This window comes from Pipistrellus kuhlii, unplaced genomic scaffold, assembly GCF_014108245.1.
Source record: "Pipistrellus kuhlii isolate mPipKuh1 unplaced genomic scaffold, mPipKuh1.p scaffold_m20_p_43, whole genome shotgun sequence".
In the NCBI taxonomy this organism is placed as follows: Eukaryota; Metazoa; Chordata; class Mammalia; order Chiroptera; family Vespertilionidae; genus Pipistrellus; species Pipistrellus kuhlii.
In genome coordinates, this window is record NW_023425544.1 from 3,581,591 (window position 1) to 3,609,198 (window position 27,608).

Here is a 27,608-nt window from a genome sequence, read left to right on the forward strand (position 1 = left end):
AAGCCTCTGACGGATTTCCTCCTGTCTCATTGGCCAGAATGGGGTCATATGCTCCTCCCAGCACCAGTCCCTGGCTGGGGGACTGGGAGTGCGTGATTCCAGAGAGTGACCAGGTTCTGTCTCCACCTGGTGTGGGATTGCTGCCCCCCGACCACGTGCGAAGGGCTGGGCACCACCTGACGTGTCCCCGCCCGGGTACTGGAGGAGCCATTGCGTTGTCACTGTCCTGAGCTGTCTCTTCCCCAGTCCACCAGAACTACATCGGAAACGATGCCGAGAAGAGCCCCTTCTTGTTGTCCGTGACCCTTTCTGACCAGAACAGCCAGCGGGTCCCTCAGTACCGTGCCATTCTCTGGAGGAAAACGGTACGTACCGGCTTGGGCCTGGACTCTCAGCCCCTCTTAACCTGTGTGCTGTGCTGCTGTTCATGTCAACGTCCGTGTCACGTGTCAGAATGTCTCGTGTGGGGGCAGTTTAAGGTAGCAATCTGGTGGAGAGGCATTTTTGTAGAGAAGCCGAGGGAGCTTGAGGCGGGGGGTGTGGAATAGAGGGTCCAGCCCCTGCAGCTCTTCGTGAACTGCCCACGTGGAGGGGGAGCCCCGGGCTCCTGGGATCGGCCACTTACGTTTTCCTTCGCCACAAACGATGTGGATCCTTCGTTCGTTCATTCCCTTCCAGGCTCCCAGCCTCTGGGGCGCTTACCCTGCGTTAGGCCCAGTGGGTGCTCATGTAGCGGGAGGGAGCGGGCTCCCAGCAGGACACAGAGGACAGGTCACACAGAACTTCCGCAAGAGTCGGCGATTTCTCGTTCGAGTCTTGGACTTGGGGCGACCACATTGGGGACCTGCTTCTTTTCATGATCTTCGAGGCTGATCTGACCTTCGGCTCAGAGACCAAAGCCCCTTCTCGACTGGCTCAGGCGGCCCATCTGCTCACAACACCGAAGGCCTGGGGGACCCGTCAGTGTGTCTGGGGGAGTGCAAACACTGTCCAATCTGAGCAAGACTCTGCGTCATATGATGTCTTTGTTCATAGACAAGCCGCTGCAGGGAAAGGAGAAAGGCAGACGGGGTTCCTTTAAGTGACCAGGGAGGGCGCTTTCAGAGATGGGCATGGCCAGGCTTCTCGCTGACCGGGCCTTTTGACTTTCCAGGGCACCCAGAAAATATGCCTTCCCTACAGCCCCACCAAGACGCTCTCTGTGAAGTCCATCTTAAGGTGAGTGCCGCCGAGTGGAACCCCAACCCGGGAGCCTGTATACGTGGTTTTCCGGGGTCACCCTGTAGGCTCTGTCTTCCTGAGCCGTGTCTGCGTGCATTGTTCTCCTCAGTCTGCCACGCACCAGCTCATGTGGTCTTCAGGCAGCCCTCCGGCAGGTTGTTCCTGTCCCCATTGTACAGATGAGCAAGTGGAGGCACAGGAGCCACCCTGGTGCACTGGTGTGTGCTGAGGCCCGGGCCTGGTCCTGATTTCCAGTGTCACTCTTAGCACCCCAAGATCGCTTTAGCTGCCTGCTTCCTGCCCCTCGCATGCACACAGGTAGTGTGGTTTTGTAAAGAATATCAGGAAATATTTGCCTTCCATGTGTCTGCTCTGAAATAGAAACTCATAGGTCAGCAAACGCTTCTCAGGGAAGAATGTTCTTATTCTTCACCAAACAGAAAGGTGAGTGGATGGAGCATGGAGCTGCTCCCCACCCAGCCGCCTCCCCCTCCCTGCCAGTCCCTCCTGTGTCCTGTCGGGTGGCAGTCCCCTGAGAATGCCCCGCTCAGATGGGCCTGCGCTTTGTCAGCAGCCGGGGTGCGACTGCGTCACCTTGCCAGCAGCCTGTCTGCTGGGGCTGTGCTAAGTGCTGTCACTCTGGAAACCTGCTCCACAGGAGACTTCCCGTCTGCGCCGGGGAGAGGGGTCCCCCCGCAGAGAGGTGCGGGGGGTTGGACAGAGATCTCGGCTCAGGGACCTCAGAGCTGGGATGGAAGCCCAGGGCCACATGGCTCTGGGGCGTGGCCGTGACCACTGCCGTCCCAGCTGGGGATGTGGCAGCCTTTCCCATGGGCCTCCAGTCACTCCTCCTCCAGCTGCAGCCTGGATGCTGGGTGGGGTGGTGTTTGCAGTGTCCCAGCCACAGCTCCCAGCTGCCAGAGGGCCCTGAGGGTGCAGGCTCCATCCAGTGAAAAGTGTCTTCTGGCCGATATTGCTCAGTGGTTGAGCGTCGACCTATGAACCAGAAGGTCACAGTTTTATTCCAGGTCAGGGCATCCCCAATGTGGGGCGTGCAGGAGGCAGCCGATCAATGATTCTTTCTCGTCATTGGTCTCTATCTCTCCTCTCCTTCTCCCTCTGAAATAAATAAAAATGTATTTTTTAAAATAAGTAAAGAGTTTCATATCTCATTTTCAAGCTTGATTTGGTCTTCCGATGTTTCTCCTCAGCCTGAGCTCCGGTGAAGAGAGCAGGGGAGAGGCTGGCATTTTTGTTGCACACAGAAGTATCTGGCTGATTCTGAATCTTAACTTGCTTTGAAAGGAGCACTTTGAATCATAGTGGCTTAAGATTGTTGTGAATCTTTTTTTTTTTTTCCTAAAAATAAGTGACTCCAGCACCTTTCTTTTTTATATTTAAAAGGCTTTTTCATGCAGTTATAATTTTATTTAGTTATGTGAGTAGTCCAGATACAGAAGGTAACAGAACTTTTCTTTTGCACATCTTTAAAAAGAACTTTCTGCTTCAAAATTGTTCCGCTCTGATCCGTGTTAGGTCCTGGAGAACTCACACTGAGGTTCTGGTGTGCCAGGCCCGAGGGCCAGGCCGGAACCCGCTAGTAGTTATGTCAGTCCACTCAGCCAGAGCAAGCTTTGGCAAGAAAGTATTTTTAAAGATGTGCAAAAGGAAAACTTCTACAGCTTCTGCCAACTGAAAAAAAAGAAGAAGAAAAAAAAGAAGAAAAAAAGAGAGTTTGCCTTTATTTGTTGTAATTGTGAACTTGAAAACGTAAAAGAAAATTAAAATATAAATACTATGGAGTCAGAAAAGCCTTAGTTCAAATCTTGGCTCTACTACTTAACAGCTTTGTTATCCGGTACTAAGCCTCAGTCTCCTGGTCTTTAAAATGGGGATAAGCCGAGACCAGTTTGGCTCAATGGATAGGGTGTCAGCTTGGGGACTGAAAGGTCCCGGGTTCGATACAAGGGCATGTACATTGGTTGCGGGCACATCCCCAGTAGGGGGTGTGCAGGAAGCAGCTGATCGATGATTCTCTCTCATCGATGTTTCTAACTCTCTATCCCTCTCTCTTCCTCTCTGTAAAAAATCAATAAAAAAATAAAAAATAAAATGGGGATAAGCTAGTCCTTGCCTCACAGAGACTACATGGGACGGTCCATGTGAAGCATTTAGCAGAGGCTGGAGCACGTGTGCGCTCTAACATTGGCTCTCGTGTTTGCCTGTCATTTACGAGCAGAGGGGCCTCGGAGGTCATGTGGCCCAATGGCCTGTTTTTCCTCTCCAGGGGCGTAGGCAGAAGGAATGCGAGTTGCTGTCCAAAGTAAAACAAAGAGCAACCTTGTTCGGGATGGTCTTTGGCCATTAGTGGCAGAGAATTACCGAAGGAAGAAAGAATTAGCAGGTCATCTTCATTACATCTCAGCTTATCATGACTCACTCTGTAAAGGCCAGTGAGTCACTCCTTCAGGAAATAAAAGTAAGGATCCTGACGATTAGTCAAGGCCGCCCAAAGAAACGCTTTTGATTCCTCCCTCCCTCTCTTACCGTCGCAGTGGCATGGGGGGGGGGGGGGGGCAGTTACACACGGAAAGAACAGTGTGGTGTGTGCTCACTGCCCTGCGTTCACGTAGTTTCTTCTGGGTCCCTCCCTCGCTGGTCTGTCCCTGTGGGCCAGGCCTCCCTCAGGAGATGCCTCTGGCTTCCCGAAGGAGCCGAGACCTGCTCGCTTGTTCCGTTCCTGCCACGCCTGCCTCATGCTCTCTGTTCTGTTTCAGTGCCATGAATCTGGACAAATTTGAGAAAGGCCCCAGGGAAATTTTTCATCCTGAGATACAGAAGGTAACAGAACTTTCTGCTTCATAATTGTTCCACTCTGATCCGTGTTAGGTCCTGGAGAACTCACACTGAGGTTCTGGTGTGCCAGGCCCGAGGGCCAGGCCGGAACCCGCTAGCGATAGGCTCCTCACCCTTAACCAGGAGGGGTGTGTCCAAAAGGATCTTACTGGCCCAAAAGCCTCTCCTTGTACTGAGTGATGTATCGATAGAGTGATGTGGAATTGGAGGGGTCTTTTAAGTAATAAATACGAAATGTGGCCCTGGCCAGTTTGGCTCAGGGGATGGGGCATTGACCTGGGGACTGAAGGGTCCCAGGTTTGATTCCAGTCAAGGGCACATGCCAAGGTTGTGGGCTCAATCCCCAGTGGGGGACGTGTAGGGTTCTCTCATCGTTAACGTTTCACACTCTCTCTACCTCTTCCCTTCCTGTCTGAAACCAATAAAACTGTATTTTAAAATTAAGTAAATAAGTACGAAATGTGCTTGTTGAGCTGCGATTCAGGTAGAATGCTGTGCTGGGACCAAAGGGGACTGAGGCACAACCAGCTGGAAGCACCAATAAGCCCTTTTATGCTTGGAAGTAATTTTGAAAGAGCTGCAGGTGCTCCTTTCAAAGCAAATGTGAGGACAGTTAGAATTGTAAATCGGTGTGCCTCTGCTACGTCATCGTGTGGCTTATCAGCCCTTTCCTTCTTGGGGAGGGACGTGATCCCCAGACACTGAGCCCCAGACACGGAGCACATGGGTGCCTCTTCGCGTGGCTGCTGCTGAGCACTCTCTGCCCAGTCGCCCCTGCCTGCTCGCCCTCCATTGAAAAGAGCGAGATACAGCAGCCTCTGCTGTTTCTAGCACAGCAAGGATGTTCATACTGTCCCTGCATTCATGGTCCAGCTCTCTTCCCCTTACATGTAACTAGTCCTAGGAGCTTGCCCAGTGTGTGTGTGTGTGTGTGTGTGTGTGTGTGTGTGTGTGTATGTGTGCGCACACGTGCGCATGTGTCTGAGTATGTGTACATGTGTGTGAATGTGCATGTGCGCGCGCATCTCTGTATGTGTGTGTGTGCACGTGTGCATGTGTCTGAGTATGTGTACGTGTGTGTGAATGTGCATGTGCACGCGCGCCTCTGTGTGTGTGTGTGTGTGTGTGCGCGCGCACGCGCGCGCACGTGAGTGTGCCACTTGGCAGCACCGATTCCCCAGCTCTCACCAGGTGTCTGCAACTTCGTTCCCTTAGGCAGCCGTGAGCAGCAGCTTTGGGTTTAGGGGAAAGAGTTCTTACAAATCCCTCGATCCAAGAAGTCAATAGAACTAAGCCGCCTGCATTAGGAAGAAGGCCTCTTTCCGCCAAGTGGCTGCTACTTGGAGATGTGATTTGTCCGTTTCCAGCAGCTTTTTTCTGGGCCGGAACCTTCCGAAAGGCAGTGTGTGCAAGGCCAGCTGTAGTGCACAGGGACCTGGAGTCTGTGTCTTCCTTCCCACAGCCATGCACCATCTGTTTCCAGATAATATGACTTTCTGAAACGACCAGGTATTTTGTAAAACTGTGGAGCTAAATGTAAATGTTTAAAGCACTTCTGGGTGGAGGGTATAAACTTCAGTAAATTAAAGCTAGGCTTTCATAGGAAGTCAAAATACAAGGATCACTGCGAAGCACAGACATAACTTTTGAAACTTTGTTTGACAGGACCTGCTGGTTCTCGAAGAACAAGAGGTAAGTACTTTGCTGGGCTGTCTGTCCCTCTGTGCTCGGCGTCCGTGTGTATAACCACGTTCTCCTCCCGGTCTGACCTCTCCACGGACTCGCGTGTAAGGCCACTTCCTGACACGGTTTCTGGGGTGGCTCAGGGGTTTCTGCGCAGCCACTATAGAGATGCAATCAGCCGAGCTATTGAATCTGCTTGGATGTTCACGTTTAACCTCGGGATCGGTGCAGGTGCAAGATTTTAATTTTCATCCAATTGAAGTAGGTGCCTACACTTTATCACACACTCGGTTACAGGACGCCATACATATTTATGCAGTTCCAGGCTCTGTGCCCCACTTTAGAAAAATGTGTTCTAAGTACATCACTAACATAGAGAAATACCTAAAATATTACAAATCAGCAATTTGAGTAAATAAATTACCATTGTGCATACTATACCTCTCGATATATGGTCCTATCATTCATCCCATTGCTCAGGCCAAACTTGGAAAAAATCCTAGCGTCTCTCTCTCTCTCTCAGCCCATGCCTGACCCCTCGGGACATCCTGCTGACACTGCTTTGAGACGGTCTCTCATCCACACATTTCTCAGGCCTCCTCTGCCACCATGTTCATTCGCTCCTTCGTTTAATCCTGTCAGCTTCCCAGCCAGTCCCCGGAGCCACCCCGAGTGGGAGGATCCTCCGCAGGGTCCTGGTGGCAGAGAAGTCACAGGCAGCCCCATAAAAGCTGTGGCCACTGGTCCGTCAGCAGAGGGTCTCATTTCTGCATATAACTCGGCTTCACCCAGTTCACAGCCATCCCGAGAAGACTGTGGCATGAGGTTGGCAAGAGCAGGGAGGCCCGGTCCCACCGCTCACCTGGTACCGGCCTCGGGCAGCCTCGCCCTCCCCGGGCTTCTGCTGTCCTGTCTGTAAAATAGGCCTAACAGGCTGTCCGCTCATAGCTCAGTGCTCTGGCCATTGACCCAGGCCTTCTGCCATCGGCTGGCCAGCTGTCAGGTCAGCTGCACCTGGTCCCGGCCTCCTGGCAGTCCGCTGGCTTGTTCTGTGGTCCAGGTTCTCCAAGCGGGTTCCTGGACCACAGCCTCAGCGTCACCGGGGAGCTTGTCAGAGATACTCATTCTTGGGCCCGAATCCAGAACTGACTTGGAAATTCCAGGAGTGGAGCCTGGCACTCTTTATTTTTAATATATTTTTATTGATTTCAGAGAGAAAGGGAGAGATACAATAGAAACATCATTGATCGGCTGCCTCCTGCACGTCCCCTCTGAGATAAAGGAGAGGAAGTAATCCCCCAGGGTCCAGTCTGTCACGGCCGTGTCCTTGGGTAATGACGTCTCATAACTGGGCATGCTCTGTTGACGAGATTAAAGTCACCACCTTTTGTTGTCTTACCGAAGGGCTCTGTGAACTTCAAGTTTGGGGTTCTTTTTGCCAAAGACGGGCAGCTCACCGATGACGAGATGTTCAGCAACGGTGAGTGTCTCCCCTGCTGACGGCGCCCCCTCCCCTCCTGGCAGCTCTGACGACCGAGACCAAACCTGCGGGTGGAGTTGGAGCCTCTAACGCAGAGAAACCGCCGGTAGTTTTAGGAAATTGTGGGGTGAATTCTGAGGGTAAACTTGGTAGGGCAGATGATGCCCAGTTTCCTTTTGATAAATACTTACTGGTCACTTAACCTGCACCAGGTCTCGGTGGGAAATGACGTGGGTGGGAAGAAGCTGGTTCCGCATAATCGGGAGCAGAGGAGGGCTCTTGTCTGGGAAGTCAGGGCTGGAGAATTGTGACATGGCGTCATTTCCTGTCCTCTAGCACTTTTCATGTTCAGTACCTTCTGTTACTTGTGGAAACGGTCCTGTGTCTTACCTCGCAGTGCGAGCCCCTGTGGCCGCGCTGGCAGGGGCGGCTGTTTGTCTGATGCTGAGGCTTCCTTCCAGTGGCTCCCGGGAGCCTGGGCCCTGCTGCTGGGCTGTTCCCTTTCCCGCGCGCCATCCGCAGAGCTGGATCTGCAGCGGCTTCTGCTAGCGAGCGGGGCCTTGCTGCCACCCCTCCTCACCTTCCTTTCCCACAGAAGTCGGAAGTGACACTTTTCAAAAGTTTTTACACCTGCTGGGCGACACCGTCACTCTCAAGGGCTGGACAGGCTACCGCGGCGGTCTGGACACCAAAAGTAAGCTCGTAAGCTCCCTTCGGACCGGCTCTGTGGCGCTTGCGGCTTCTGCCCCAACCTGGCTGCAACTGAATTGATGCCCACGGGGTGGGGGGGGGGGGGGGGGGGGGAGGGCGAGGGGGAGAAGCAGAGGGGGAGGGAATTTAAGCTCCACACCTAGAGGGGCACGGGGTCGCTGTGCAGCTCTGCCCGTGTCTTACGGACACAGGATCAGTATCTGTGTGTCATCCCATGTCACTTTTGTCCCGTCCACTAGCAGGAAGGCTAGGTGTTACCGCACTCTCCCTTTAGCCCAGGCTTCGCGCCCTCCTCACTCCGAGGTGAGGCAGGAATCTGTCAGCAAGCGAGCGGAGGGGGGGGGGTCTGTCCGCGGGGCAGCGTTCACACTGCTGCTCCCCCGCTGGGACCTCAGGACCATCCGATTGTATGCAGCCCCTCGTCTGTCTCACACGGAGACCTTCCTCCGGCCCGCGTTCGCTGTGCCCGCTCAGTGCGTGCTCGTGTTTTACAGATGACACCACGGGGATCCACTCGGTCTATACTCTCTACCAAGGCCACGAGATCATGTTCCACGTGTCCACCATGCTGCCCTACTCCAAAGAGAACAAGCAGCAGGTGGGTGCGAGCGCACGTGACTGACAGCAGAGAGCACCAGCTTTGGTGCTAACAGAGGAGCAGGGCTTCAGGCCCCAGTCCAGGGTGCTGTTTGCAGTCTCTGACCTGGAACCTTCCACAGCCTTAGGGAGAACCCCCTCACTGGCGCCTTCGCCGGAAAGTAATGAAGGGTCAGAAGGAGCAGTGCACGCACCTGTCTGTGTGAGAGCTTGTGTATCTGTGTGTGAGAACTTGTGTGTCTGTGTGTGAATGTGTGTATCTGTGTGTGAATATGTATATCTGTGTGTGAAATGTATCTGCGAGTGTATCTTTATGTGTGGATGTGTGTATCTGCATGTGTGAGCATATGTATCTGTGTGTGTCCATGTATATCTCTGTGTGTGAACGCGTGTATTTGTGTGTGATTCTGTGTGTCTTCGTGTGAGCACGTATGCATCTTCGCATGTGGATGTGTGAGCATGTGTATCTGTATATGAGTGTTTGCATGTGAGCATGTGTGTATCTTCATGTGTGGATATATGTATCTGTGTGTGTGAATGTGCATATATCCTCGTGTATGAGTGGTTTGTGACTCCTAAAAGGCTGTTTTGCATTTACACTGCCTTTCCCCTGTGACTCCTCTCAGTGGGCCTTGTGTCTTGTCTGGGACCTAAAATAACATCCTGAATAATGGTTGATGAGTGTTTGCAAAAAGATAATCCTATATAATAAAGAGGTAGTATGCAAATTAACCCTCACGCTGTCACAAGATGGCTGTGCCCACAAGATGGGTTCCCATAACTAGCGATTAGCAGGGACTTGAGGCTGTGCCCCCTGACCAGCAGAGCTTGACTGGGGACCTCATGCATGTTCCCTGCCTGGTGGGGCTTGACAGGGGACTTCAAAGGGTGCCCCTGCCCCAGTGCTGGGCTAGGAGACCTGAGGCTACACCCCCTGCCCGGCATGCACCGAGGGACCTGAGGCTGCACCCCATGCCCAGCAGGGCTTGATGGGGGACCTGAGGCTGTGTCCCCCACCCAGCGGGGCTTAACGGGGGACCTGCAGCTGTGCCCCCATCTCCCAGTGGGGCTTGATGGGGGTGGGGCTGGCCGGGTCTGGATCTTGTCCAATGGGGGTGGGGCCAGCCAGGTATGGGTCAGACACAATTTTGAGGCATGCGCAGGTGGGTGGCGACTTGTCTCTGGGTCCTACAGCGCGCCCCAGACTCTGACATTTTCACATACATTTTACTAATTTTCTTTCATCTCTGACACTTTTATTATAGAGAAAGGGCAAATAGCAATATTAAATATTTCCTCTAATTAATTCCCTTTTAATGTACACCGGGCCACTAGTGTGATCTATAAGACTGAAAATATTTTCTGTCTCACCCTTTACAGAAAAAAGACCATTGACCACAGTCTAGGAGATCATTTTGGAAAGGTCAGCTGGGGTCGGATTAGGTAGGGCCTTGTTTTAACCAAGTATCTGCATCAGAACTAAAAATCCACACACCGAGCCCCATCCCCAGGGAATTCGGATGCAATGCCTCTTGTTTAGGGGCCTTGGATGCCAGGCTAAGGTAGTGATGGATGAAGGTGAACACAATCAGAAAAGTAAAATAGGAGAGCATGTGGGCAAGGAGGCTGAATAGGAGGCTTCTGCAGGGGCTGGATGAGGACATGGGGCCTGGATCGGGAGGGACGAGGTGGAGACAAGCAGCAGGGACAGCAGAGCCAGGAGCCATCTAGTAAAACCTGGGAGACAGGGAATGAAAGCCAGATGAGGCTTGGGCTCTATGATCGTGTAGCTGTCACACTGAGCTGCTTTTTCAGCTCTGTGCTCAGTCTGAGCCACCTTTTCAGTGACGTTATTTATGCTCACATCCAGGTGGAAAGGAAGCGCCACATCGGGAACGACATCGTCACCATTGTGTTCCAGGAAGGAGAAGAGCCCTGTCCTGCCTTTAAGCCTTCCATGATCCGCTCCCATTTTACACGTATCCTGGGCCTTGTTACTGCTCTGGTTCGGTGGGCTATCACTCCGCCTCAGGGGACAGAAATGGCCCTCTCGCCAAGAGTTATCATTGACTTTCATGTTATAATTGTTTTGTGTTGATAGATTCTTACACCTGCCATTTGGAATTTTCCCTCAGCATCTTTCTCTCTTCTCTCTCCATCCCTTGGAGTCATTGATGGATTAATTCCCAGATAATCCTTGACTTCTGAAATCTCTTCCCTTCTCTCAGGTAGTCTCTGAAATGAGGGAAACTTTCTACCATCCATTGATAAGAACTGAATTAGAAGAATTCTAGTGAATCCTCTGATCCTCTCAGAAATTTGCTTTGGATATAAAAACTTACAAGTGAGGATAAAAAGCCAAAATACTATTTATTTATTTTTTTAAAATATATATTTTATTGATTTTTTTACAGAGAAGAAGAGGAGAGAGTTGTAGAATTAAAAACATCGATGGGAGAAAAACATCAATCAGCTGCCTCCTGCACACCCCCTACTGGAGATGTGCCTGCAACCAAGGTACATGCACTTGACCGGAATCGAACCTGGGAGCCTTCAGTCCACAGGCTGATGATCTATCCCAGCTAGGGCCAAAATACTATTTCTTTGTTGATTCTAAGCCCTCATAATAGCTGCTGTATTGTCATCTCTTAAAATTTGAGAAATGATAGAATTCATCCCATTTGTATTTGCTTCCTCTCATTTCTGTGTAGTCATGTTGCCAGCACAGGCCTGCTGCAGTTCTCTGTCCTGTCCGAGCGTGGCTCAGGCAGACAGGCGCGGTCGCAGACCATGCCAGCGAGACCCAAAGATGGGGCCTCTGTTTGTCATACATAATTACTAAAAGGCAACTGATGGGCATTTGGGGAGACTCCGATAAGAATACTGGGGGACAGGACCCCAGTGACTGATTGCATCAGAAGTAGATTGCTCTGCACACTGACTTGTTCCGTGTCACCTAACAGTATAGCAGGGAAGCTTATAAAAGTTAAAAATCGCCCATTTTCTCTGTGAGGGCCGGAAGGAAACGCATGCACCTGCATTTCCCTGGGACTTGTTCCCGCTGGCAGGGCTGGTGCTCGCTGGGATGCAAGACCCAGCCCCGCGCCCGCGAAGGCCCCTGTAGGACAGCATCTCCGGTCCAGGGCGGGACAGGAGGGGTGGCTCTGTAGGTGACAGAGGGCTGCTCATTCTTTTTAGAATTTCGTTTAGTTACACGTTTTGCTTGGGGCGCATTTGTGTCTGGAAGGTGGGTGCAGGTTACTTCCTCTGAGGCGTGGTGGGGAAGCACTTTGAGGAACTGATGGCTTTGTGGCCCGAGCTAAGGAAAGCCAGGGCGATGGGGTGGGGGGTGGGGGGCCACAGGGTGGTGAGGTGGTTAGGGTTAGAGGGAGGAAGCTGCCTGGAGGGTTGGTACTACTTCAGCTCAGCGTACCCAGCACAAGCCCAGTCGAGGCTCCCAGAGGCTGCCACCAGCTACACGGGTTTGTTTTGGTTTGTTTGTTCTACCAAAGCAGAAGGAGAGGGGGAATTGCTTTTCTCTTCAGAATGTGCCAGATGAAATCTATGACTAGTTTCCTGCTGGGCTCTGCATCCCAGGCAACGGCGTTGCTCTTTTTGCTTTGCTGGCGCCTTCCTGGCTCAGAGGCTTCTTCATGTCGCTCTCCTGACACATTTGGAGGGTCAGCTCTTTCCCCAAAGGACGGACACTCAGGGTGAGCCTACGTCTTCCTGGGTGGTCTCCTTCGAAGAAGCCCTCCAAGGGCGACAGGTGCCCCGCCCACAAAGGCGGGTCTGGGGTGACTCCCCAGAGGGATTTGCAAAGCACAAGCCCGGACTGTGAGCATCGGGCTGTTGATTAATCTCCTTAACCATCGCCACAGATATTTTTGCCTTAGTGAGGTATGATCCACACAACGACAGCTACAGGTAGGTACCTACTCTGTCCTCACTCCCTGGTTCTGAGTCTCACGCTTGCTGGCTAATTTGTGTTCATGACCTGAGTCTCTTGATATTTCTCTATTGAGTTGATGTGGCCTCGCCGTAGAGAACTTTCTTCAAGGCCACCCTCTCTTGGGGGAAAACGTGTTCCATGTGACATAGCTCCGTGCAGATCGAGGGCCCAGGTGATTTGAGCGTTATGGCCCTCTGCAGTGGGCACACGGGGATGTATCTGCTCCTGACCAGAACACCCCCTTTCCGAGGCTGTACCCCTCCTCTGTTAAGGGCATCATGATGTTGTAAAAAAAAAGCATGAACTTTGAGTCAAACAGATTTGGGTTGGAATCCCCACTGTCACTTATTAGCGTGGAGGCTTTGAACAAAACATCCGTGGTCTTTAAGCCTCGGGTGATGACAGGATGGGGTAATGAGAATCACTGATGATGTGTCTTCAAATACCAAGTGTGCCCCCTGGTGTGCAGAGGGTGACCATGGCGGCCTTTGTGTGACTGCTGGGCCGCCCAACCTTGCCCACGGCTGCTGGGCTGGGCCACGAGGGACTCAGGGAGAGCTGGCCTCTGCCCGAAAGCACAGTGCCCGGCGCTGGCAGCCCCAGGAAGGCACCTTCTGGGGCGTGAATGCCCCTGCCCATCACGTGGGCAGCTGGGCACATTCAAGGTCCGGGTGCCGTGGTCTCTGAGGAAGAGGCAGGTGACCTGCGGCCTCCTCTCTGCAGGCTGAAAATCTTCTCGGAAGAAAGCGTGCCGCTCTTCGGCCCGCCCCTGCCATCCCCGCCCGTGTTCACGGACCACCAGGAGTTCAGGGACTTTCTGCTGGTGAAATGTAAGTGCTGTTTTGAAATGTTTTTTGCGACTTGTTCTGCATCAGAATACATTTCTCCAGGTTGGATGGGTGGGAAGGAAGAATGGGTGGATGGAGGGGTGGGTGGATGGGTGGATGGAGGAGTGGGTGGATGGGTAGATGGAGGGATGGGTGGATGGGTGGGTGGGTGGGATGGAAGAATGGGTGGATGGATGGGTGGATGGAGGGGTGGGTGGATGGGTAGATGGAGGAGTGGATGGGTGGGTGGGTGGGTGAGATGGAAGAATAGGTGGGTGGAGGGCTGGAAAGGCGGATGGGGCAGGCTGGGTGTGTAGGTCTTCAGGTGATTACATTCCCCCTGCTCAAAGCTTGCAGCCAGGGACGTGGATTTGCGTAAAGAAAGCGGGCGTTCTGAGCGAGTTTCATGAGGGAGTTACTCGTGGTCTACGCATTAGGAAAGTGGGTGGTGTCATTGAGACGTGTCCCTGAGAAGGACGTTCCTCGAATGCACATTGGCATTCATAGTGCCCTTTGTAACTTGCTTTATTTTAGTAATTAATGGAGAAAAGGCCACTTTGGAAACCCCGACCTTTGCCCAGAAGCGCCGGCGCACTCTGGACATGCTGATTCGGTCTCTGCACCAGGACTTGATGCCGGACTTGCACAAGGTAACCTGGTCCCTTTCCTAAGCGTGGGTCTGAGCCGGGAACACAGTTCCTGACATGAGTCCTGGGTAGACGCGCAGAGGACACGCCTGGATCCTGCAGTCAGGACAGCCTGTGGCTCTGAGGCCCGGGGCTGGCATCCTCTCGTTGTTCCCATGACAAGGAGGATGGTGATGTCCCCGCACAGGAACATGGTTTTACAGAGTCAGGGCCGTGGGAATCGAGATGCAGGCTGGGGCAGGCGTGTCCAGGCCGAAGATCAGCCCCTGCAGCGTTGGAGGTGCTTCTGGGGGTGGCTGCCTCGGTGGCGTTACTCACATGACCAGGGCCATCGTGCTAGTAGCAGGGAGTGGGATGTGGAGAGAACCCGGGTGCTTGGAAGGTTTTTCTGGAGCTGCTGGTTGGCTGGTTGGCTGGTTGCCCTCGGCCTTCACCTGCTGGCTCTCCACCTGCCAGCTCTCCCATCCCTGGCATTCAGCACAGACCCTGTTGCATGTGGGGCTCCCCAAATGCTCCATGGAACTCTGCGTGTGTCTCCCTTTCAGAACATGCTGAACAGACGATCTTTCAGTGACGTCTTACCAGAGTCGCCCAAGTCCGCGCGGAAGAAGGAGGAGGCCCGCCAGGCAGAGTTTGTGAGAATAGGGCAGGTGGGTCCTGTTCCGGCACCTCTTTCAGAGGATGTGCAGCTGTGACCCCATCCGACCCGCAAAGAATGTCAGTTCACACACTCCTGGGAGCCTGCGCTTTCTCTGAGGGGACCGGAAGCCCCGAGGGAGATTGGTGCGAAGCCTGCAGGCGTGGCTCTATGCGGGCCCGGCTGTGTGCGGGCCCAGCTGTGTGCAGGCCGGCTCTATGCAGGCCCGGCTCTGTGCGGGCATGGCTGTGTGCGAGCCTGGCTCCGTGTGGGCCTGGCTCTGTGCAGGCCCGGCTCTGTGCGGGCATGGCTGTGTGCTGGCATGGCTGTGTGCGGGCATGGCTGTGTGCGGGCCCGGCTCTGTGCGAGCCGGCTCTGTGCTGGCATGGCTGTGTGCGGGCATGGCTGTGTGCGGGCCCAGCTCTGTGCAAGCTCGGCTCTGTGCGGGCCCGGCTCTGTGCGGGCCCGGCTCTGTGCGGGCATGGCTGTGTGCGGGCATGGCTGTGTGTGGGCCCGGCTCTGTGCAGGCCCGGCTCTGTGCGGGCCCGGCTCTGTGCGGGCATGGCTGTGTGCGAGCCTGGCTCTGTGTGGGCCTGGCTCTGTGCGGGCATGGCTGTGTGCGGGCCCGGCTGTGTGCGGGCCCGGCTCTGTGCGGGCCCAGCTCTGTGCAGGCCCGGCTCTGTGCGGGCATGGCTGTGTGCGAGCCTGGCTCTGTGTGGGCCTGGCTCTGTGCGGGCATGGCTGTGTGCGGGCCCGGCTGTGTGCGGGCCCGGCTTTGTGCGGGCCCAGCTCTGTGCAGGCCCGGCTCTGTGCGGGCATGGCTGTGTGCGGGCCTGGCTCTGTGCGGGCCCAGCTCTGTGCGGGCATGGCTGTGTGCGGGCATGGCTCTGTGCGGGCCCAGCTCTGTGCGGGCCCGGCTCTGTGCGGGCATGGCTGTGTGCGGGCCTGGCTCTGTGCGGGCCTGGCTGTGTGCGGGCCCGGCTCTGTGCGGGCCCGGCTCTGTGCGAGCCGGCTCTGTGTGGGCCCGGCTGTGTGTGGGCTTGGCTGTGTGCGGGCCTGGCTCTGTGCGGGCTTGGCTGTGTGCGGGCCTGGCTGTGTGCGGGCCCGGCTGTGTGCGGGCCCGGCTGTGTGCGGGCCCGGCTCTGTGCGGGCTTGGCTGTGTGCGGGCCCGGCTCTGTGCGGACCCAGCTGTGTGCAGGCCGGCTCTGTGCGGGCATGGCTGTGTGCGGGCCTGGCTATGTGCGGGCCCAGCTCTGTGCGGGCCCAGCTCTGTGCTGGCATGGCTGTGTGCGGGCCTAGCTGTGTGTAGTCCAGGTGTGAGTGGGAGCAGCGCGCTGTGCAAAGAAAACACTGCAGAGGGAAGAGAGAGGCCACAGGGCCCAGCAGGGCCCCTCTGGTCAAGTGAGTGTGTCCCCTTTGCCTGCCTCCCCAGAGCTTTCAAAAGAGTGGGCAGCCAATCTGGGAAAAGCACCCTGAACCCCTCCCTGGCAGGGGTGAGCAGGATGGCAGTGTCCTCACAGAGTTTCCCCACCCACCCACCCACCGCCCAGTCAGTGACCCTCGTTCCTCACCTTGTTCCAGATTCTGGAGGAAATCCCCCCTTGGCCTTGCTCCCACGTGACATCAGTATTCCTCAGTTCCGGGAGGTGGCAGCGCTTTGCTGACCCCATGTCACAGCAGGAGGAGGTCCGCTGCCAGCTGCTAAGGCTCTCACCAAAGCAGCGAGCTGAGAGGCAAAGGTCCCATTTCCCAGGCAGGTGCAGGGTCAGGCCCCCAACGCGGTTTTGGTTAAAGATCTCAGCTCCACCCTCAGAGACACCGGCTCACCAGGTTTTAGGAGGCTGGAATTGTTTTTGGTAGTTGTGGTTTGGAAATCACTATTGATTATTGATTGGTGGAGATGATAAGCTGCATTTGGATCTTTGGGTTGGGACATTGTCATTAGGCTTCACTATATCAGGCTGCCTTCTTATCTATTAATACAATGCAAGAGCAGTGCGGGAACCTGGGCTGCAACCTGAAATTTCTCCTGTTTATGTTTTTAAAAATTTCAAATCCTAATTGTTGACCCTGCTGTCCTTACTGCCTGGTAACAAACGTTAAAGAGCTCTCTGTTCCCTAAGGCACTAAAGCTGAAATCCATTGTGAGAGTGGATGCCCCGTCCGGCTTGGTGGCCTCAGGGATCTGTAAGAAAGAGGTGAGTTGATGATACGTTCAGGTACATCTCTGAATGTCCTCGTCCTCCGTGAAGTTGCTCAGATTCTTAGGAGGAGGTCTGTGGGGCAGGAGAAGAGCCTGTGCATGGTAACATGGTCACCAGTGACCAGCAAAGCACGACTTCCATCGCTCAAGCAGCTCCGAGCCCCCAGGGGGCCCAGGCCATCGGCAGCCCTGCACTCAGGGCTCCTGTCCAGCTGGCCCCGCAGAGGCCAGAGACCCATATGCGGCCCCAAGAGTGTTCTCTCTCCAGGGAATGGGCTTTCCCAACCTCCAGACGTCCGTGCTTCCCTGAGCTCTTAGAGGGAGCGAGGTCAGTCCTGTGCTGAGGCGGGAGGGCCTGGGGCCACAGTCAGCCTGTGCTCACCCTTATGGCAGAGGGAGTCCAGAGAAATGGCAAAGGCCATCTGCCCTCAGACCAGAGCCTCTGTGTCTGCGACACCTTATTCATGATGCCCACGTCGTGGAGTCCCGCCCTTTGAGAACTCATGAAAGCAGTGGATAAGCACACACACGGCCATCACAATGTACAGACAGCGCATCTACACGCCATTGTGCCTGCAGGCTCAGGATTTCACAGACTTCGCACCCTTCCCGGGTCCGAGGCCTTTGGATCTTCTGGGTCAGGGATCCTGTTCTGCACGGGTGTTCTCAATAAAGTCCTTGGCTGAGAGAGTCATATTCTTGGACTTGGTTTTCATCTCAGTGTCACTTAGTGCTCTAATGTCCCCATCTGCCTTTCACGTGGCCTTCACATTTGCTTGCTCTAAGTCACAAACCCAGAACTTCCAGAAATTGTCTTAGAAAAATGCCATTTGGGTGACTGACCTGCTCTCGAGTAGCCCTTTTTTGGGTTATAAAATGTCTTCAGTCTTTGCACAACTTTTCAGAACAGTCCAAGCCTTCTCTTAGCGATCAGAATGTTCATTTGGAGGCGTGTGGTCCTTAAAGGGAGAGTATACTTTTCTAAGAGAGCCATAATACACGGAGAATCAGCAAATGGCACCCTTGAAGGTGACCTCAGAGCCATCACTTCTGCTTTGAGTGCGTGCGCCTGTGTTCAGCGGTGGCACACAAACACCCTCACATGCACACGGCCCGGGCGCAGCCGGGTGGGACATCTGAGAGTGAAGAGGTAAGACGTCAACTCATCCCTGAGACTCTCCTAGATCTTTCTTTTTTGAGGCCAAGCCACGTGCTTTGGAGAAATGTTAACAGTTCTGATGGAATGTCCACGATTCTTGTGGGACTGAGACCCCACCACTGAGGCCAGGCATCCACACGCAGGTTGGATGCAGTGGGAGGGAGGGCCCACTCTTTGAGCCTGAAATGAAATTGAAACTAATGACGAGAGTCACATGGTATGAATACCAAGTGGGGGAGGGGGGGGACATGAGTAGGTTTCATCGGCAGCACTTGCTAAATTCCTACTAATGTGTTCTTGTTCAAGATTGTGTGGCCTTGAATGGGTCAATAGCATTTTCCTGTTGAGAGACTGCCGACTTCTCACATTCTGTATGTTTTAATAATTTTACTGAATCAGCAACACAGAAATCTGTTTGAAAGTTACATAGGACTCAAGACAGGTGATGGTGTCGGAAACACGTGCTGTCACTCTGTTCCTGTTGCATGTGTATTTGAAAGGAGACTCCTTAAGCCCTGCTGGCGTGGCTCAGTGGTTGAAAGTTGATCTCTGAACCAGGAGGTCACAGTTCAACTCCCCCAGGGCACAGGGGGGAGGGTGTGCAGGAGGCAGCCAATCAATGACTCATTATTGATGTTTCTATCTCTTCCCCCTCCCTTCCTCTCTGAAACCAATAAAAATACATTTTTTAAAGAAAAGAAAAGAGCTGAAACCGGTTTGGCTCAGTGGATAGAGCGTCAGCCTGCAGACTGAAAGGTTGCAGGTTCGATTCTGGTCAAGAGCATGTACCTTGGTTGTGGGCACATCCCCAGTAGGGGGTATGCAAGAGGCAGCTGATCGATGTTTCTCTCTCATAAGTGTTTCTAACTCTCTATTCCTCTCTCTTCCTCTTTGTAAAAAATCAATAAAAAATATATTTTTTTTAAAGAAAAGAAAAGCAAGGAGACTCCTTAAGAACAGGAACTGAGTGCAGAGCCCATCGAGCCCGCAGGTGGAGGGTCCGGTGTCGCTGGTTCAGGCGGTGGACCGTGCAATCCCGGGTGTCCGGCCTGGTTCTTCCGGGTGCACTGACATTGGATGCTTGTGTCCCCTCGCAGCCCTGGGAGCCCCAGTGTTTCTGCAGTGACTTCCCCCACGAAGCCGTGTGCGCGGACTCCTGGGGCCAGGCCTTGCTGGTCTCCACCGACGCAGGCGTCCTGCTAGTGGATGGTTAGTGAGTAGCCACCCCTTCAAATGTCTTTGTGTGACCTATGCTTCTAAGGTGCGTGGCCGCCGGCCAACTCCCTTAGGTAAACGTGTCCCCAGCAATGAGGTTGGCAAAGCTTCATTTCCTTACGAGATGAACCCTTGGTTCCCCGGACAAGCAGAGGACTTTTCTGAGCCAGCAAGCCGGAGGGTGAGCCTCCGTGGCAGGCGCATCCCCTGCCCGCACTGCTGAGTGGTCTGTGGGTATCGAATGACCTGCAAAAAGCATCTCCTTTTCGGCCAATACTGACCACAATTCCAACATCCGCCTTAAATCGACAAGGACGTCTTATTGAGAGCCACTCCCTCAGGGACATGCTCTTTCTCTCTCAAAGGCCTCCTTTTTTCTTCTTTTTTTTTTTTTTTTTTTAAGGTTTCTAATTCAGAAAGTACTTGGTTACTTGGTGTCCAAAACCAACAATAAGAAGCGTAGATAATCCATTTCTGATGAATATAGAAACAGAAGGATTTTGACAGGAAGACAGATTTCAATTCAATATAAAATCAAGCTTCCAGGCCAGCCTGCCTGGGGTCAGCTCCCTGTCTCTACAGAGCAGCCACCAATCCGAGGTGTCCTTGGTGAGAAAGCTGAGGAAGGAGTTCAACTTCAGGTGGGGGCTTAGTTTAGACTCCGGGACCCTGTGGTGCCTTCCTGCAGGAGGACCCTGTGGGGTTTCCAGACGAATGTTAAAGGGGCCAAACAATGGTAACCAGGGTCTCCGGGCTTGAGAGAGCCACAGGCAGAAAGATAGCATCTTCCCAGGGCATACCCTCTACTCTGCGGGAGAGCAGGCCGCTGGGCTCCGGTTACCATAGTGACATTTCATGAAAACCTGGGAAGCCAAGCTGTGAGACTGATGCAGTGGCCTAAGACTGCAGCATCTTCCCATCCGTGGCCATGACCTGTACTCTCTCCCTTCTCCAACCCTGCCCCAGGATGTATGCTAGGTGCCTCTGTAAATTCAGGACAGGTGGAACAGGCTTCATAATGGACTTATTTCTGACCTCCTCTGTTATTTCTCACTTAAGTTTTCACTTTATGCCTATCATATAATTTTTTAATGTATGTACATATGTAATTGTATATGTAGCTTATTTACTAAAGACAATCTCTGCCCTTCTCCCACAAAAGGCAGATAATTTAAAATTCATAATTTAATCATTTAAATTTGGTATTTAATTTTAGAAATTACAAGACAGAAAATCTTTGTGATTTGAGAAAATGTAACCTTGCTGAGCTTCAGGCCTTTCTAAAGTGGAGGCAATTTTTTTTAAGTGGCCGAAAAGTTGTTTATGATCATGAAAAGTGATGAGATGAACAAAATGGGGATGATGATCATAACTACCATGAGGAAACTGCGGAGATTCTGTTGCTACAGATGTGCTTAAAGCAGGGTCTGGCACATAGTAGTAACTTATTAAACTGCAGTTATTACCTTTTCTATGTCTTTGTGAGCTTACAAAAGGTAGCAAAGTCCATAGATTCTGCCAAAAGTACAACCAAATAAAAGAATTTATTTTTTTTAAATACACACACACACACACACACACACACCTGAGAGGTTTAGTGTCGTCTCTTGATTTATAGATGAGGAAACTGAGGCCTAAAAAGACAGCCTGACTTGCCCAGGATCACACAGCTGTGAGTGGCACCAGACCGCTGTCTTGCACTAACCCAGCTGCACTGTATTAACATTAAACTCCGCCATGTGATTGTCTTCCCCTTACACAGATTTCCTTTCCAAAAACAGAGACCTGGGCAGATGACTATGGGAAATGTTATAATTGAATTCTACCTGTTTGCTTTTGTGGGAAAGAAAGTATGTCTCATAGTGACTATTTGTAAGGAAAAATTCCTTTTGAGTTGCTTCTATTTTTTTCAATGTCAAATCCAAACCAAGATTACCCAGTCTTTTCCTGACATGCTTGTCTTTACGGACGCAGATTTTAACGAGGGGGCAGATGTCAGGACTTTGTGATTTGCCAGGAAAGCCTTGGCTTCCCTGTTAGCTGTTGCTGAGAAGGGAATGTGGCCTTCCTGTACTCCTGTGTGCCGTGACCCATGATCCTCTTGTGGTTTCTCTGTTTACCTTTCTCTTGTCTCTGCTTCATCAGATACGAAATGTTTCCACGAGTGACTCTCTTCTTCCGTGTAGGCTTTCACTCTATCCCATTAGCCACTGCTTCATCTCATCCGGTTTTCCCCTTGACAGCCTGCTCTTCACAAGGTCATTCTGAAGAAAGGAAGATCCTTCGTGTTCTAAGTGAAGTACAATCTGCTTTAAAGGGAGACTAAACACTGATTGAACATGCTGTCACCATGGGTTTTGGGTTTGCAGTAATAGGAAAGCCAGCTCTGAATGGTGATTTCTTCAGAAGGAGGTGATAAGAGCAGAATTGTTATGGAATCTACAAGTCACCTGCCCGTCCCTTACCCCCTCTCCCTTCCTGTGCACAGTGTCCACCCGGTCAGCCACTGGGAAAGGCTGGCGGAGAATGAACGCCGAGGTGTTCTGTACAGACTTGGGTAGTGTCACAGTATCGCCCTGTTTTGCATGTGGGATGACGTGCATCTGTCGCTTTCTAACTCCTTCAGGGCGGTTGCTTCTGGGCTGCACCGTCGCCCGTGGGTTTGGGGCTGCGTGTGGGCTTCCGCACTGGCTGAGAGCACAGACTGGGCTCCACATGCCAAAGATGTGACCGCTGTTAGCATCTCACGTTTACACAGGACGATACTGTAGCCCCCCAACTCTGAGCCTCAGACTCCTCAGCTATTAAAGGGGAGGATTACACTGTTCTCCTGGTGGCAGCTGTGGCATTCCTCTGTGGGAAAGAAATTGTTACACGATCAAACACCTCTTTCTTAGCAAAATGGAAAGTGGGCATATGTGTGACAAACATGAGATGAAAAAAAAATAAAATAAAATAAATAAAAATAAAAATAAAGGGGAGGATTACAGTTCCCCTAACAGCCTCAGGGGACATTTAAGTGAAATGGCCTGTGAGACACTTAGCATCGGGGCCTGGCACACAGGAAGCCCTCGGTGTCTCTTAGCCGCTGTTCAGGAAATGAGATGATCCTAGCTCCTTAGTCACGTGTGCTGATGTGTACGAGGGTGCCCACCCCATGTTTACAAACCAAGTCAGCCCCAGCGGAAGCACAGAGAGCTCAGGAAGTGATTCCTGTTGGGGCAGAAGAGGAAGGAGAGTGGTTTTTCTGGGCTCTCGAGGGACTTCATTGGCCCGTCCCTATGAGGAACTAGAGACAAGCTGATGCTAGCAAAAGCTTCACAGGTGTGTGTCTGACGGATCAGCGCTCTCACTGGCCCGCAGGAGCAGGCGGCCCTCCACCGTGAGGATGGCATTGATCCTGAGGATGACGATCTCTGCCCCTTCTCCCACCAGCCGGGGAGGGATGGACTCCCAATCAGGTTTCTGGAAGAGCCCAGAGGCTCAGGGTCCCTTGCACCTAAATTATAACTAGACAGACGAGCCTAACCCCACAGCAGAGCCCCTGAAGGTCTAACAAGTACAGGTGAGCAATACGCTACCACTTCCGCCTCCATGTCCACACCCGCCCGGGCCCCGTCGCCTGCCTGATCCCAGGTCAGGCCCAGAACAGACCCTTGGCGTATGGACCAGCCTAATACTTTTAGCCTGTGTCTGTCCTTCACAGTCCCCAGGGCACAGTCATCGTCAGCCATGCAAGACCCCAGTAAGTCAGCTTAACATCAAATCCCGCCCATAGTGACAGGCCTTCAATCACCTGTTCGCCTGGCATCTTCCTCAGCCCGTGCACGGAAACTCACTTTTCCTGGTACTCGCAATGTAACTGATCATTTCTCTCTTGTTTTTGTCTAAAAAGGACATTTCATATTCTTATATGGAGAAATGCTGAAAATTTATAGGTTAACTACTAATAGAGAGAGGGCATTTTGGAATAGGCTTTTTGTATTTATTTTAAATACAAGGAAATGTTAATTTTGCTTTCTTGAGAAATATAAAATAACCTGAGATACAACACAATTTAAAAAAATTACCTAAAAATCAGAAACGACTTAAGAGGAACAGCTGAGTTTTGTATACACCAAGGGTACGAGCCCCAGGGAGAGCTGGGACTGGGCGAGGCGGCCTTTTCTCTGACGAGCGCTGAGGAAGCGGGTCTTGCTCCCGGGCCCTCTGGAGGTCTAAGTGCCTCTGGGAAGGAACGTCAGTCCCTCTCCCCGCCTGAGAGGAGACTACTCTTGACCTTGCTGTGCAGGCCGATGAAGGCACTGGGAGCCAGCCTCCTTCCTTGCCTGGCGAGGACTGGCCTCCAGAGCGGCCCCAGGCATGTTCTCTGGGTTCGGGAAAGTGCCTTGGGTTGCCTTGCTGGTAACCAGGTTTCCTCTTCCAGGTGACCTCCCGGCAGTGCCAGTGTTTGACAGGACTCTGCCAGTGAAGCAGATGCACGTGCTTGAGGCACTGGATCTCCTGATTCTCCGAGCAGACAGAGGTGTGCTCCCTGGGGTGGGAGGGGGTACTCCCCAGCGGGTGGTGCTCCCCTCTGGTGATACTCCCCTCCTGGGTGCTGGTCTCCAGGAGGAAGGGGAGTGTGCAGCCCCCTGTGGCCAGCACCGAGGCTCATGGGGTCTGACTGCATAGGTCGTACCAACTGTCTCTGCTCCTGGTGCTCAGGGTTCGTGGGTGGCCCGTTGTTCTCTGAGAGGGGACAGTGAAGGAGAGAAGGTGGGGCAGAGCATCCTTAAGTGCATTGATAGGTGAAGGCAGTGGGGGGTCTCCCTCCCTCCAGCCCTGGCTTCCCACACAGCCTGCCGCTGAGTTCTTTTTCACTTTTCCATGCGTCTCCTCCTCCTCCGCCCCCTTCGTCTCACCAGGGAAAGACGCCCGCCTCTTTGTCTTCAGGCTGAGCGCTGTGCAGAGGGGCATCGAGGGCAAGCAGGCCGCGTGGAGCAGGTGCGACTGCCGGGAGAACAAGCTGGAGAAAACGAAAGGTGACGCGCAGCCCCTGGGCGGCTGGTTTCGGGTCAGGATATCCCGGGTTTCCCTGAAAATTGAAATGAGTAGGAGTTTGCTTGTACGTGTTTGCTTTTTACTCGGAAACATCACAGAGAGAGCATCTCTGGCCCCCATAGTGAACCCTGACTGCTGGAAACCCGGTGAGGACCAGAGGCAGTCCTAGGCCTGTGAACCGGGTCAGCTCTGAGAGCAAACCTGTGAAAAGAGGCTTTTAACCGTTTAGACTTTTGTTTTCAGAGCTCTGATCACCCTCACTTAATTCATATCGTGTTGTGATATGAAGCTGAGACCACAAACACTACAATAAAGGGACTCCTACGTCCTTAATTTTCCTGTTAACTCAACCCAGTTTTTATTCCGTCTCCATTCGCCAGGTGGCAGCAGCATTCCTAGCCATTTCACTGGGTTACGCCTAATTTCGGGGGGGGGGGCCCTAGGAATGTCCCGATTGTCAAGGCCTGGGGGCTGTCAATCTCTGGTCACGTGATCGGCATCATTGATTTCTCTTCCCAGGCTGCCACTTGTATGCCATTAACACTCACCACAGCAGAGAGCTGAGGGTTGTGGTCGCCATCCGGAACAAACTGCTTCTGATCACAAGGAAACACAACAAGCTAAGAGGGGTGCCGGGCCCCTCGCTGCTGTCCCCCCTGTCGGAGTCCCCTGTTGAAGAATTCCAGTACATCAGGGTAAGGTCTTCTGTTCGAACCCCATCTCTCCAGCCAGGCCAACTCTTTCCTTCCACCCTGAGTCCGTCATCCATTGGGGTTGTCCCATAGGCAGTGGCCCATTTAGGGAACCCTCACCTGAAGCCCTGTCCCCCAGTGGACTAAGGCCAACGGGGACTTGCCCTTCACCCAAATCCCAGGCCCGTGACCACCAAAGGGGTGTTCTGGGCACTGGGGACACAGCAATGAACAAAACGCCACTCTTCTCCCAGTGATTGCTCGCTAGCTGCAGGGTAACAGGAACAAGCAGGGGTCTGTGAGTCTGAGGGTAACAGCAAAGTAGGGGTAACAGCAAAGGGCAATGGGGCAGGGGTGGGGGACGGCCTCTATCCTAGGAAGGATGCCCCAGAATCCGTTTCAGGAAAGCTTACCTTGAGCGGAGATCCAAATGAAATATGGAACTGGGCGATGAGGGTGTCAGGGGAGAGGGCACTTCAGACCCTGGCCAAGGCACAGGCAGGAGGCGGGTGCCCGAGCTGAGTAAACAGGCAGGGAGGCCAGGGTGCGGGACCAGGCTGCTGCCCAGGACTGTGGATGTGACTCTGAGTGAAGGGGAAGCTCTGGGAGGTTTGAAGCAGAGAACCGGCCTGGTTTTTTAAATATATTTTTATTTATTTCAGGAAGGGGAAGAGGGAGAGAGAAACATCAAAGATGAAAATCATTGATCGGAGCAGGGTCTGCAGGGCCTGGGAGGGGGCCCCCTTCTGGATGGGGCGGGCAGTGGTGCTTGATGCGAAGATGGCTGCTCCGTGTCCTGACCGTTTCTCCTGCGCTGTCATCTACCACACAGGAGATCTGTCTGACCGACTCCCCCGTGGTGATGACGTTAGTAGACGGGCCAACGGAAGAGAGTGACAATCTCATCTGCGTGGCATATCGACACCAGTTCGACGTGGTGAACGAGAGCACGGGGGAGGCCTTCCGGCTGCACCACGTGGAGGCCAGCAGGGTGAGTCGGCAGCCACAGGCAGGGGGATGGACGGTGACCAGGGGTGTGGCTTCCAGCTCCGTGAAGCCACGGTCAGCAGGGCCTGTGCCGTGTCAGTATCAGTGAGGTGCTAGTTGGGCTGTGAGCATGGAGCTGCCATGTTGTCGGTCAAACGGTTCGGGCCCGTAGAACTGTCCCCTTGTCTGTTCAGCCGATCCACAGCCCCTGCCACTCCATTCTCCCAAAAAAAGAGAACCGACAAGTCAGCAAGCTACGAGTAAATACGTCATTGAGAATGTGTGTTCAGTGATGCACCTGGTAACGGGACCGGGTCTCCGGCTTACTCGTGGGCCCAGTCCCAGGGGTCCCAGCTGGGAGCTCACACGGGAAGGCTGGCCACGGGCCTAGCTGGACGTCCTCTTCCGGGGGCGCTGGGAAGGCAGGGCACAGGCCTCACATGTTACAGAGCTGTCCCTTTTAATTTTCGCAAACGCCACATGTTATTTTCATCATTTCTAAATGCCAATCAATTGAACTACTTTTTAAGCAAATAAAAATTGAAAAGACAGTGCCCCATATTAGACCTACAGGATCTCTAGGAGTGAGGACCCAGAATTGTCATCCGAAAGCTCTCTAGTGCGCTCTCGTCCTCACCTGGAGAGACAGTGTCGTGGAGCTGGTCCTGCCGGGCCCTCACCCCGGAGAGAAGGATACAGGGATCGGGTCGAAGCATGAAGCGAGTCCCGCCGACCCGAGTGTCAATCATGGTCTGACAGGCTGCGGGCGGCCCCAGGAGGGAGTGGAGAGGCCCCAGCTGTGTCTCTGTCCCTGATCCCAGACATGCTGGAGCTCTGCCATGGCCTGCCCCACAGCCTAACTCTCTGCACACAGCCAAGCTCAGTCCTGGCATAGTCCCCGTAGACCTGCCTGATGCCAACTGCTGCCCTGAGCGAGATGAGCCGAGTGCAGGAGGCAGCACCAGCCCCCACTGGGAAGGCAGGGCAGGCAGCCGAGGGGCAGCGTGGCACACAGAGGCACCTGAGGGACGGGAGACTGCTGTTGGGAGGGTGACGGGAGCCCCTGAAATTTCCCGCCTGCCCACAACCCCCCTCGTCACCATTGCAGGTTCATTTCGTTGCAGCTATTGATGTTTACGAAGACGGGGAAGCCGGGCTGCTCCTGTGCTACAACTGTAAGTGAGCCGTGTGTGTGTCTTCACCGGCTGAAATCCACTGTCCCTTTTGGGGGACAATTTGAAGGGACATAACTTTAGACTTTCCTAATGGTTCATTCCGTGGCCTAACTGTGCTCCAGGAAACTTCTAAAAATTGCATTCCCAGCTAGATCGACCAGTACACCCCAATCATGGCCCAGGCTCCAGGGTGTGGGGTGACAGAGTGACAGCTTCCGCGTAGGGAGCCCTTGCTGCAAGCTTGTGCTGAGCCCAGTACGCTGGAGTCGGCGTCTCTTTAATTCTCAGGTGCCGCTATTACCGGTAGTTTGGAGAAAAGACAGCTGAGGCCAAGAGTAGTGAACTGCCTTTGTCAAGATCATGCGAAGCAGCCCTAGCTGGTTGGCTCAGTGGATAGAGCATTGGCCTGCGGACTGGAGGGTCCCGGGTTCAATTGAGTCAAGGGCACATGCCTGGGTTGTGGGGTGGCCAGGAAGGGGACCAGGAGTGGGCGGGGTCTGAGCGGCTCAGCTTTACAAGGTGG

At 53.4% G+C, this 27,608-nt stretch overlaps 1 protein-coding gene and 1 non-coding gene across 4 annotated transcripts in view; both read left to right on the forward strand.

Moving 5' to 3' along the window:
• The window catches only part of GARNL3 (GTPase activating Rap/RanGAP domain like 3), an 83,981-nt gene that overhangs the window by 48,621 nt on the left and 7,752 nt on the right, over nucleotides 1-27,608 (forward strand). For all 3 annotated transcript variants that reach the window (XM_036412021.2, XM_036412020.2, XM_036412022.2), the window contains 19 exons: nucleotides 247-365; nucleotides 1,154-1,218; nucleotides 3,999-4,062; nucleotides 5,743-5,769; nucleotides 7,165-7,240; nucleotides 7,836-7,934; nucleotides 8,446-8,549; nucleotides 10,419-10,527; nucleotides 12,430-12,475; nucleotides 13,224-13,330; nucleotides 13,862-13,977; nucleotides 14,520-14,624; nucleotides 16,735-16,809; nucleotides 19,071-19,182; nucleotides 23,615-23,713; nucleotides 24,096-24,212; nucleotides 24,751-24,926; nucleotides 25,756-25,914; nucleotides 27,019-27,085. In XM_036412021.2, coding sequence (XP_036267914.1) covers nucleotides 247-365; nucleotides 1,154-1,218; nucleotides 3,999-4,062; nucleotides 5,743-5,769; nucleotides 7,165-7,240; nucleotides 7,836-7,934; nucleotides 8,446-8,549; nucleotides 10,419-10,527; nucleotides 12,430-12,475; nucleotides 13,224-13,330; nucleotides 13,862-13,977; nucleotides 14,520-14,624; nucleotides 16,735-16,809; nucleotides 19,071-19,182; nucleotides 23,615-23,713; nucleotides 24,096-24,212; nucleotides 24,751-24,926; nucleotides 25,756-25,914; nucleotides 27,019-27,085 — 1,842 coding nt within the window. The remainder of the gene's footprint in view (nucleotides 1-246; nucleotides 366-1,153; nucleotides 1,219-3,998; nucleotides 4,063-5,742; nucleotides 5,770-7,164; nucleotides 7,241-7,835; nucleotides 7,935-8,445; nucleotides 8,550-10,418; nucleotides 10,528-12,429; nucleotides 12,476-13,223; nucleotides 13,331-13,861; nucleotides 13,978-14,519; nucleotides 14,625-16,734; nucleotides 16,810-19,070; nucleotides 19,183-23,614; nucleotides 23,714-24,095; nucleotides 24,213-24,750; nucleotides 24,927-25,755; nucleotides 25,915-27,018; nucleotides 27,086-27,608) is intronic.
• LOC118704424 lies at nucleotides 21,982-22,121 on the forward strand. The gene has a single exon (XR_004983425.1). It is a non-coding gene; the product is annotated as a small nucleolar RNA SNORA41 (small nucleolar RNA).